Source organism: Saccostrea cucullata, unplaced genomic scaffold (assembly GCF_032062105.1).
Source record: "Saccostrea cucullata isolate Sc308-1 unplaced genomic scaffold, CSIRO_AGI_Scuc_v1 ctg13564, whole genome shotgun sequence".
NCBI classification, from domain to species: Eukaryota; Metazoa; Mollusca; class Bivalvia; order Ostreida; family Ostreidae; genus Saccostrea; species Saccostrea cuccullata.
The window spans coordinates 4,415-17,385 of NW_026920575.1; the positions used below are offsets into that span (position 1 = coordinate 4,415).

General features: G+C 31.6%; 1 protein-coding gene across 1 annotated transcript; it reads left to right on the forward strand.

Annotated features, from left to right (window-relative positions):
• The first annotated feature begins 1,788 nt into the window (after window positions 1-1,788).
• Window positions 1,789-8,736, forward strand: LOC134251411 (uncharacterized). Its single transcript, XM_062733823.1, has 4 exons — window positions 1,789-2,302; window positions 3,784-3,868; window positions 4,648-4,727; window positions 8,614-8,736. Exons 1-4 carry the CDS (start codon window positions 1,988-1,990, stop codon window positions 8,734-8,736), a joined length of 603 nt encoding a protein of 200 aa, XP_062589807.1. The 5' UTR covers window positions 1,789-1,987.
• Window positions 8,737-12,971: the final 4,235 nt, after the last annotated feature.

Consider the following 12,971-nt stretch of genomic DNA (forward strand, 5'->3'; position numbering starts at 1 on the left):
TAATCAGGCATCAATCCACGTAATAAATGGTTTTTCTAAAGATAAAGTAATCTGATAGATGCATCCAATGGAGTTTTGTAAACATGACAGAAGCTGGCGTTTGAAAATTTCTGATATTCAAAATGACTCTAGCAGCAGGTTTATGTAATATTAATAGCTTTTTCACGTTTTCAACATTTTTTGGATTACTCCATGTAGTACAACAGTATGTAATATGAGGGGAAATCATGGTATGAAAAATCTTCAATAATGCAATTAAATCCCCCTACATTTTAGAGTCATTTCTATATTTTAATAGAAAAAAGTACAATGTCCTATTTCTAAAGCCACACAGTGATCATATATATTTAATATTATTTATAAACTTTACAGACAAATCGGTAAAATGTTTTTGTTTTTTTTTTGAAAATAACATAAGCCCTTGCAGGCATCTGATTGACAGTATGCAAGTCTTTTCTCTTTAAAAAATATTCTTATTGTGCCCATTTTACCTTTTATTCATTTTTTTTGGTAACTTGAGACTCTTACAGCAAACAATTTTATTGAAAACAAAGGTTATATTATAATGGATGTAAAAAGAGGAATCAAAGCTACATCTTCTTGTATCTCAAAGAACTCAATTAATTTGCAAGTGCATGTACATTATGTACTTGAAATTTGATAATAATCTGAAGAAGTTGACGAAAGCACCTTATTTCGTTGGACTGATTGATTGTATGTCGCTAAAACTCCTATTCGAGATTTCTTAACTATATAGAAACATCACTTTATACCCTAGAAGCGCTTACTTTAATTTTGCCCTATTCTATGCCAGTGAGAGCCATTGAACGGAGAGGGTATTTTTTCCAACCTACACCTACCATGCAAAGTACCACCTTTTGAATGTTTCATACGAAAGACCAGTGAATTCAAATAAAGTTTCGCGTGTTTGGCAAAAGAGTAGTCACTACCTATACCTATGTACATGAATTATGTTTGACGTGGTGCCGAGGACGAGAGTTTAACCCGGACCTACCAATCAAAAACTGAATACTCTACCAATAATCACTAAGAATTACTTCATATAGGTTAAAGCATCAGGAAATACAAGAAAGTGAATTATTTCCAATTAGAATAATACATACTCTTTTCCATATCAAATTTTGTATCATCCTTAGACCCTAATATCAGCCGAAGGGTCGAGGGCTGATATTGGTAGAGGGCCGACACAGAATGTGATGTGGAAAAGGGTATGTTTTATTATGTTTATTACATACTTAGTAATAAAATACACTACACATTAAGTTTAAAAGAAAATAACAAAATAATCTTGCACGGACTTCTTACATGTGCACAGTCTATTGTCTCACAGGGTTTGGGTATGTTTCTACTTCTATTTCAAATGTATGTAGTTTGAAAATAATCTTTTGTCAGTTAGATTATCTTTACATTCAAAAATGTTAAAATTAAGAGAATGTGTACCCCCAAAACACGTGTATGATCACAAATACTGTTTTTTAGGTTTAAATTACTTAGGTGTGATATTTATCCGTATCAGCCCCGCAAATTCATATCAGCCCTGCAGGGCTAATAAAGCTACTGAGACGTCAGACATATTGAATATGTAAAAATCCTGTATTTTATACTAAGTATGAAATACTTAAAGTAATTGAAACACCTTTTTATATCCCATGTTATCCATGTTTTCATTTCTAACTTTATTTATAATGCATGATTCATGATATAATTTGAAAGCATGCTTCTGAAGATTTTGTAATCTTAATTTCTTTTCAATGGTTAATTATTTACATCTTTGTCAGACAATATCAGTTTGATATTTTACATTTAATGCCATTTTTATCAACTTTATAAATAGCTTTGTAAATGTATCTAGTCAATGAAATTCTTTGCGCTTGCTTGCAACTATGCTATTGTGTTAAACTTTCGACTATAGGAACACATGTGAAATAATCAAAACCTTAATTTTATTCTTGTTAAGAAATTAACAATGTTTGGACTAAAACTATTCACATTTATTTCTACAGTACATTATGCTGTATTGGTTCAAATTGACAACGTATCTAACATAAAAGTGACTGCTTCGGGCAAATGTATAACTTTTAGCAAAGTCATGAATGTTTTCCCGATCATTGGACAAAAACAGTGCATTCGAAAATGTTTACAGAATCGCAAGTGCAAGTCTGTGAACTATCGAAAGAAACAGCTCAATTGTGAACTAATTGCAGCAAAACAGGGAGAATCTGGAACCTCTTTAGTTTTGGATTTAGAGTGTGACTATATTGAAATGGAAAATCAGCCACAGGTAAGTAATGTCTCGACGTTTCTAGAATACTGTTGATTGTATATTGTTTATCGTTTCATTAAAGACAAAAGATGAAAATATCAGAAACAGTCTCGTTCTATACATCCTTGTGCTAAATTATCAGCAATTTAACAAAAGATAGTCAATAAGGATGTAGATTAGGGAACAAACAAAAATAAAATAACGAACTAAAACTACATGTATGCTTTTTTTTTAATTCTTTTAGGTCAATAAAAAGCACTTTGTATCTTCTCGTTTTAATTTGAACACGGATTGCAAAGTCTTAGAAGATGTTATATTGATTTTAATCTGCTCCAAAAATGACAAAAAGTACCATCATTTAAGTATTTTTGTATGAATGTGCGCATCTAATGTGATAAAATGTTAAGGATTTTTATTTACATTGCTGTCTTTTTTTTCTGCCCGATTTTGTATTTTTGCCTTGACCTACTGTGTTCGATGTACAAACATTTGGCACATCACATACATGTATTACATTTAAAAATTTCTTCATTCAAGGCAATTGACATATAGACATCGGTATGAAAGAATATTAAATGTCATTTATTTGTTCACTTGCCTATTTTGAAATACTTATTAGCCTTACTAAATCTTGGGTGAGCTTTTCTGACCAATAGATCTCTAACATCTCTCGTCTGTGTGTCTCCTTTTATCGTTTGTCCATTTTCAACTTTATGAAAAGCCAGTGCCTGGTAACTACAACAGAATTAGTCACACAGCATCCTTTGGTGAAGAATTGAAGTTGTTCATGGGACTAATTGTGTCAGTTATTTTTTTTTTTTAAACTTAGGGACATTTTTGGGGGAAAAATGAAACCCCTCTTTAAAATATTTCAAAATTCTCTCCAGATTCAAGCAAGAGGTCAACGTCATGATCAATGAACCTGATGTATCATGGGTCACAATAGGAATCAATGTTGAAAGTAGGAACATAACAACAATGTTTGCTCTAAAGTATAAGCAGGCTCTAGTTTTTGTTATAATTAAGCAAGAATCTTTGACTAAAATAAATTTAAGTTTGTTAAAAATTGTGATAATGAGAATGGATAGAGCTAGTTTACAATTAACGATTAGTCTTATATCGAAATCTATTTAAACAATTGTTAACAACACTCACAAAGCCGCACAAAATTGTAGTAATGTTCATGCTCCTTAGATTGTTTTTATTGATTTTTCTCCAAACATTCAGAGATCAAATTTTATCTTTGCTAAAAACACTATTAGAAAAAAATAAATCTTTAAAGAACAACACAGTTACGCTTTGTTTAGGTATCTATTAAGTTAGGGTTGAATTTTCTATATTTCAAGACGCAAGAGTTCTGGATTCTTTTCATAGCGTTATTTTTATGCAAATAAATACAAGAAGAAATTCATAATGTTCAAATTAACTCATGACATTAAGTAGGCGAAGGAAGGTACAGAATGCTGAGACCAATGGGTCTACATGTATCCTTTTCACAGGAGCTGGCGGGATCTTGTAAGGCAACATCGTGTAAAGTGGAGTGTGTGCCTCTAAGTAGCGGAAAACCATTCTGCGTATATGGCAGTAAGTAATAAACAAATAGTTTACGGGTTCTAAAAATGACATCCTATAAAACAATGAAAAGCTTCTTGGAGAACGAAATCATATTTTTTTTAAGTCTACAGCAAGACTTGATTATTTCGACTGAAAGTAAAATGTTTTCAGTAAAACTAAGCTTGATTAATAAATCTTATCAAATATTAAAATGTTTTGGTTGACGTGATGAAATGAAAAAGAAATATACACGCATGACGTACTAAAACAAAATTGCAGAGCAACTGCAGATATTTAAATGCTTCCCATTTCATGTTCAGAAATTCCATAAATAAGTAAAGGGTTATACGTCAATTCGCATTTGAAAATGTGTGTCCAAACATGTATTTTTTGAATTCTTTGTGTAAAATTACTTAAAGTGAAAGAACCAAAAACGTTTTTAAAGAAAATATTAATTTAAATAATGTATATACTTTGTTGAAAATTAATTACAATATGTATAGTTACGTACATCTTTAAAAAAGGAATTATTTGCAATATTTCAGTTTTATTTGCCTAAATTTGTATTAAAAAATGTCTGTGCATAGGGTAATGTATGAAAATTTAATGAATGACCCAGAAGTGAAAATGGAAGACATTTCCTCTAGGTGGTATGGAACAAAATGGAATCGAAATGTCAACAATATCAACCCAATTAACAAGTGTTACAATATAAAGGATTATCAACTCTAGGCATAGTGAGATAAATTTCTGTAAATAATCTTATATTCATTCTATTCCAATGTTCCATTTATGCTACTTTGTTACAGAATGTCCTACATCATGGCAACTAAACGGGGAGAAGAAATATTGTTTTGTGAAAAATTCTCTTAAGTGGCAGGCTGCCAAGGTATGTCTTTTAAGGTGGCAGGAGATTTGTGATCTTCCGTTGGATATCTAAACCTCACAAAGAAGTTAAGAGCTCTTTATTAGTTTATAATAAAAATACATTAATTCGATCTGTATAGTGCCATGTCCTTTTTACGATTATTTAAAAGTACTACAGTAATCATTTTTAATCATATGCCTGTGAAGGCTGTGAAGAGCTTCAAAGTGAGAATTTATGTTTCGGAACTCTGATCATTGGAAAGTAATATATTGATCATGCCAACGCCTGCAGTGACAAGGGTTACGGTCTCAACCAATAGACCAACAACTTCAAAGAACCAAGCTTTTGGTAACGTTTCATTTGCTTCAATTTTTTTCTCAGCCGATGCTTGAACCCACTTATTTCTTATCATGAAGCGATCACTCTACCAAGTGAGCTAAATAAAAGCTTTAGAAAAATATAGGTTCGTTTTCATCAAATACTACGCATAGCTGAAAATGGAAGTGTGTCCCTATAAAATGACCGTGTATGTTAGAAAAAAAAACATTTTTATATACATCTCATCTCTCTGGTAGTTATTGACAACCCGATCTCCGTAACAAAATAATGTTGTTGCCTACAAGTTAATAAAATTCAGAACATTTATATAGAGTTTCAAAGAAGGTGCCATATTTTTCTTTAATTTTGCTTGATGGATACCTGCTATGGCCATGCTCTGTTTGTTACAACGAGAACGCAAAACTGGAACTCGGATGGTCATTTATTCCGAAATAAACAAGAAGTATTATGAATCGTGAGCTCAGTAAATGACGCCCCCGCCTCCCATATGATTATAATGGCGATAAAAGTGTCAGGTCAAAAAAAACAAAATAGACGATGCATATTGGCATTATGTGATCAAAAATCTTTTAAACCATTATTCACCGTTATTCACTGGTATAAGAGGAGATGCGGATAAGAGAATCCATCAATATTATGCAAAAAAGACACTGTCCATACTTTGCTCTGGTAAATCCGAAATATATGTTTCCAATAAAAAGGTTAAATAGGAGATGCACAATAGAACTATGTAACAAAGAATCTATAAAGGTGTCATTAAATTTCATTCGGAGGCATAAGTGGAGTTGCAGATGAGAGATGGGTACCCCAAAGCGTAAGAGACGGACGGGCAGACATATGGACAGCCGTACGAACACTACGGAGGAACGGATAGCATAAACTGTTAGAATATAGCAAACTTAATAATACTATACACTAATACATGTAAATACATTATAAAATAGAATGAAACCGATAGTTCTAATTTCATATAAAAGTCTGAAAGTTACAATTTCATGCAATACGATACGCATTGTCTTTCTTGTTAATTATACAGTAAACATAATGCTAGTTTAAAATTTACAGCAACTTCAAAATGCATTCCACAAACCTTAAAAGGGTCAATGACGCGTCAACATCCGCCCAAGGAAATAAGACATTACGAAATAAGCTCTTTTTCAATGTGATTTTTTTAAGGTCTTCCGTCTTTTGTTAAGTCTGAACGGAAGACCTTATAGCGATTCTATTGTTTCTTATTATTATTAACATAATTTTTCTGACGCGATATCTCGAAGACAACTGGGTGGAATTACATGAAATTTTCAGGACTGATGTTTTCTTAAATGAGTTTGACACATCTGAGAGATTTTTTTGGAAATTCGCTTCCGGTGCCAAGTTACAGGCCTTTTTCTGATTTCTTTTGTCCACGGATTTTCTCAAGAATGGTAAAAGATATCAATGTGAAACTTTCAGAGATTATAGATGATGATAAATACTATCCAGGACGCGACTTTTCGTTTGTCGTCATTACTTCCGCTCGCTACCGGAAGCTAATTTAAAAAGTCCAATTTTTCAACATTTTTTTGTTTTTCAATATTTTTCGTTTAATTTTTTGAATGTTAATAAAAACCTTTCTTATAATGCTTACTATATAATTTGTTTGAAGATTGATAAATCTAAACTCTAGATATTAGCATTTAAAAATTTGAAGCGCTCCAAAATGGCCGCTCTCTCTGTCAACTCCGACATTTCGCAGTAGGGGTTTATTGAGGCAGTCGAGCATTTGCTTAATCGAAAGTAACATAAGGACAAATGAAATGTAAAGGAATACTTGGATTTTCACGTTGTAGTTACGTTACAATTCTGTGTCAAACTAAATTCTTCTTAAACGTCTTCTATAATTGGTTTTGGTTGATTCTCAAAGTAAAAATAGAAAAGACTAAATGTGCAAATGAAATTCGATACCTAATATCTTCTGATTGCACCACGGAAAAGCAGATCTTTAATCATCGTTATAATTCATAGTTTTTCAAGAAAGAACATCAATGAATACGGTAAGTATAAAACTTACCCAATGTTTTTCCCATGCACACTTGTGCCATATTAAACTAATAGAAAGGACAAAGTAAGATAACCATATTTTTTTTTAAAGTTCGCTTAATGGAGTTTATATTAACATTATTGTCTCAAAGATCTTATTCAAGTTATTGAGCACAAACGATATCCAATTCCTTGACCGTCGTAAGGCGAGCCATTTTTTTTTTTTGCGAAACATTTCAATCTCTTCAAGAATGTAATTAACTAATCGGGATAGTTCACTTTGGCGATAATCATGAAATGAAAAAAAAGTTAAAATTCATAGCCGTTTCGCTGTTTTAGTGTTACTTCCTTATATACTATATGGAGTTTGTGAAATATTTCAATATACTTTCTAATCATCAAGTTTTAGGCTTAATGAACGGTTTTTTTTTTTTATTTCATTGAAGCTATCACACCTATTAAATAGAACATTCCAAAGAAAAGGCGCGAAGATTATAACTCGTGGCGTTTGGCGCAAATTTATGAATAGTGACTAGCCTTTCATAATTCTAAGTCAAAAGTACTGTTCTACAGAGGTATATACAAGAAGATTTAGAGCAGAGGTCCCGACAGCGTACGTAATATTTATAATCTGGATTTTCATGCTGCTGACTTGGATTCAATCCCCCTTGCGTGCAACATTTTTTTTTTTACCTTTTCAGGTAGATTTTACAAACTTAAGGGTTTTTTTCGGAATCGGACGGAAGACCTGGTTGCTCGTAACGAGATCGTATCTAGTTCTCTTTTATTTTTCTTTCATTGGAAACGATAAACAGATTCAGGTTTCTCCTGATTGGTTTTGCATTTCTTGTCTAAATAAAACAGCTTCATTTCTGTGCAGTTTTGTGCCATACATACATGTATTCACCGCGGAGTATAATTGCAACCACTTATAAATATTGTTGAGATACATAGGGATGGCTTCTGAACAAAACAGAGAAAGGTCTAAATTCAATTACTTGTCAAACAATTCGCGATGTCTGATTCAAAATTTCATAAGAACAAAATGTTTCTTTTCTCTCATGATTAAATTTCATCTCGTACAGAAAAAGTGTGCTTTTAACGAGAACATTTTTAGTTATCTATTGGTGCCAGATTTTCTGAATTTTTCTTAACTAGTTAAACATTCTAACGTTCTCCGTAAAAAAAAAAAATAGTAACTTAGGTATAGAAATCAAATTGACAAATCATTATTTCACCCGATGACACTTAAATAAGGTGTCATTTAAATACACAGAAAATATTTATCCATTTTATTGCAGCGACCTATTTTGCCTGTATTTTTATTCAAGTCATTTGCACTAAATTGATACAATTAAATTAATGTAATCGTAAGATCGTTGTTTGAGGTTAAGTATCAAGTTGCAAATTTGAAAGCATGATTTATACAATATGGCAACGACCTTCATTTAAAATAATGTATATAAATTCAACATGTTTTTTTCATAAATCAGAATTGTGTATAAACCTCTAAGTAAATATAAATGTTCCCTTTATTTTATTCCCTTAGGATAGCTGCATTTGGATGGATGGATATCTTCTGGAAATAGAAAGTGAGGCTGAACAGACCTGGATTCAAAACAAAAGTACGTTTTTTGAGTTTTTTGTTTGTGATTTAAGGGCTGAAAAATAGTCCAGTAATGTACAGTATCGACAAGACCCAACCTGACACAAAGCAGTCCTAGAGCAGTCGCGGGAACTGCTCACTGGGACTTTTAAAGCAGTCCCAAAGCGGCCAAAGAGCAGTCCCACAATAGTCCAAGAACGGTCCCAGCAGTTCCAAGCGGTCTCAGAGAGCAGTCCAAGACAATAGTCCAAGCAGTTCCAGCGGGCGTGGTTTATTAATTCAATGGGCGGAGGTAACTCAGAAATGAGATTTCCAATAAACAATGGAACTATAAAAGGCAGATGATTTTTTTTTTCTGAGCAGTATACCAGGAATCCTTACGATGCGAAGGTCATAAAAATTATACATGTATGAACAGTACGCGCATAGAAACAATTTGAAATAATATTTATTGTAGGAAGAAAGCTTTCACACCTACATGAATAAATTACACTGAACATGAATATTGAATCACAATTTATTTGGGGGGTTTTGTGGTTGATACTGGTTCCCATATTTATTACTTTTTTATGCAGAAAAATTAAAATTGAATTAATTATATTCCACCAGAATTACTTTTAAATAGATCTTATCTTTATAGATCATGGCCGATTTCCATACTATCGGGATACTCTAAAGGCATTTTCTTAAGTATTAAAGCTTTTGAAAAATTCATTCACAAGATAAAACACACCCTTTAAGCCTGGTTCAATGGTGGCTTATAGGTCCTTAATGGTGGCTTAATGGTTGTCTTTAAGTCACCATTAAGCACCTTTAAGTAACATTTACACCACCATTAAGTTACCATTAAGCCATCTCAAAGTCCTTAATGGGTGCTTAAATGTAGCTTAATGGTAGCTTAATGGTGGCTTACAGGTCCTTAATGGTAGCTTTTAGTCCACGATTAAGTCATCATTAAGCTACCATTAAGATAGACTTACAGGTGCTTAATGTCCAAACTCCATTAAGCTACCATTAAGCCACCATTACGCAGTCGATATTACTGTTTTTTTATGGTTGAAAAATTAATATTATAGTGATTTGTCATCACAAATTATAAATGCCGAGTTCACACGATTTGGTAAAAAAACACACACACACACACACACACACACACACACACACACACACACACACACACACACGCGGCGCGAACTCATGACCTTTCGAGTAGGTGGCTAGCATTTTAACCAGTAGGCTAACACTTCTCTTGATTATTTTAGGAAAATAAAATAGTAAAAAATATATATTTTGCACAAATTTGTTTTGGACTTGTAAAAGTATTTTGTTGAACGTTTCAAAAGTATTGATTTGATTTATTAAACTAACTATAAACAGCTTTACTCATGGATCTTTTTAAATGGCTTATATCACATTAATATTTCTAAACCGTTGAGTTAGGCTTTTAAATTGTAATGAATTTTTCGCTCTGTTGTTCGAAGATTTATACATGTAAGCATTAAATCATGATTGAGATTAAATTAATTATAGATAAAACACAAAAAATTTATCATTGGGAAAGACATATGATTTTTTTTGTTTTGATATTCTGCGGATGTTAATGGTTTTGTGTCTAAGATTTAGGCCTAGTGACAATTCTCGTTTACGCCGTTACCGGGTTATGTTAACAAAAACTTTTTTTTCGAATATCATATCCAGTTAATTTTTTTATTGTATCATAATGGGTATCAAAATAATTGTCCTTTTACACTGAATCATAATTTTTAATTTTTCATATGCTTGCGTTAAATTTAAATTTTGTAAAAAAAATATTTGATCATCAAAATCTGCTAGTGTACGTTGTGTGTGTATAGTTTCCTGTTAGTTGACCGGGGACGGTGGACACTTAATTAAGGTCTTTTGTCTAACCAGTCGGTAAACTGTACACTGTTAATCTTACCCCGTTTCCCAATGTGTATAAATCTGGTCGGATGTCATCTTTAATCTGATCGGCTGTTCTTCTGAAAATCGATTTTGAAATAACAGACCGACTAGATTTTGATATATACTTACCGCTGCATTTTATAAGAAAAATAACAAATGAATTCAAATTATTCATGATGTAAAAGTCAAACTTTAAAAACTAAACATTTTTATACCTGTAGCCCCACCCCCCATCCCCCCACCCCTTCCATAAAAAAAAGAGAAAAAAAAATTGCATGAGAACATGACTTTATATTTCTGTGAATTCTGTAGCGGAATGCTGCTTTTAATACATGAAATAAAAATACCATCTTTTTTAAAAGTAATATATATTTTGTGTTCATGGATGAAGATAATTTTAAGAAGAAATCGATTTTCAGAAGTAAAAAGTTAAGATTTTTCACAGGGGGTTGCCCCGGTGTGTAATAATATAATTATTTATTTTTTAAACAAAAATCATATACAGTAATAATAAAAACAACGTATGAAATCATTATTTATTTAAAAAAAAGAGATCATTTGCGATAATAAGATAAACGTCTTTTTTTATTGATACTGTAAATGATTAAAAAAAATAATTGTTATTAGAAACCGGCAGCAAGCCCCTATGGCTTTAAGCTAACTTTATCTCTCAGTGCCCAAAATGTTGCATGTTGAAAGAAATGTTATATAAAAATGACGATCAACACAAAATTTTAGATCACAAAAAATAGATTTTGCATAAATGATATTGAAATAACTAAAAAAGTTAGATTGAAGATTCGATATAAGATGGGTAAAAGTTTAATGAGGTTTGACCATTAAGTCACCATTAAGCTCGGCTTAAAGGTGGCTTAATGGCAGCTTAATCAAGTTTGGACATTAAGCACCTGTAAGTTGCAGCTTAATGGTGGCTTAAAGGAGATAACTTCTATAAGCACCATTAAATACCCAACCATTAAGCTACCATTAAGCGATTGCTTAAAGGTGGTCTTTCGTCTTGTGTTTGTTAATTTTGCCATGTAATATTTTTCAGTCATGATTATTTTTACTGACATGTCAGTTTAAATTATTTTAAGTTTCCGTAGCTCTATAATAAGTGTTTTATTTGTAAATACATGATATAAATTTGTAAATAACCAAAACGGAACCCTCTCAATATTATGTTAAAAAAATAAATCCTGAAAAAAAATTATACACATTTCGTTAGTCTTTTTTACATTACATTTTTTACATAGATTAAAATTAGGGTCATTGTTAATTAAGGAGCATGTTTAATGATGTGTAAAGGCCGGTATCCACGGTAAGATTTGTATTATAAGATTTGTATTATAATACAAAATATTACTGTGTATACACTCTTAATACAGTGTTTCATAAGATTTTTTGGAAATCTTATAAAACTGTATTTAGAATAGAGCATTGTTCTATTTCCTAATACAAGTCTTAACTTACCTATCACTTTCAACCGATGAAATGTAATGAGACTAGGGGTCAACGTATTTTTATAATTACTAAAAAAAAGCACATGGTAAATAATAATGGCAGACTTTACAAGTAAAGACATAAAAAAAACTCGTGGTTATATGGGAAGGGGAAGAGGACTTGTGGAATATATCAAGCAGTGCATAGTCCGATGATAGACACTGCTATCAGAGCCTCATCCTCCATTTTTATTTTCTTGAAAGAAAGAGAATTATGGCGGGGGAAACACGTAGTTTATTTACAATATTATAAGATATGTATTAGGGTGAGTACAAGAAAATATTATCATACAAAAGTATTATAAAACTTGTATTATACTACAAATCTCATCGTGTATACCGGCCTTAACACTGATACGTGTACCCAAATAACATGCATGATTGATTTTCTGCCCAAACGCGATTGAAACCGCAGGTATTCATACTATGTTATTTATACACATTATCGGCCAGGTAAACACAAACAAAACAATAAAGAAATAAATCACAATTCCCGGTATATTCAACTCTTTATTTTTTAATGTACTCTTTAAATAGCTTGCCTATATATTAAAAACTAATTCATTTGTAAATTTCCTAATGATTTTTCGCATTGTTTATGTCATGGAAGAATGGTGGCATAATTTTATTTCATGATCATGAAATAAATCGTTAGGTTTTATTTGAGGGTTGCATTGAATACTTTTTTAGCGTGGTAGTTGTAAAATAATGTGGCTTTTTCAATTAAAAAATCTTGTATCTAAATGCAATATTTTTTTTTTAAATAGTGCCAATGCAAATTTTGAGTATTTAATCTTATTATTAATAAAATAGGCCTATATGTAGATAATTTTTCTTATGAGTATGTAACTTATTTAAGGGATAAAAATCTCCTTC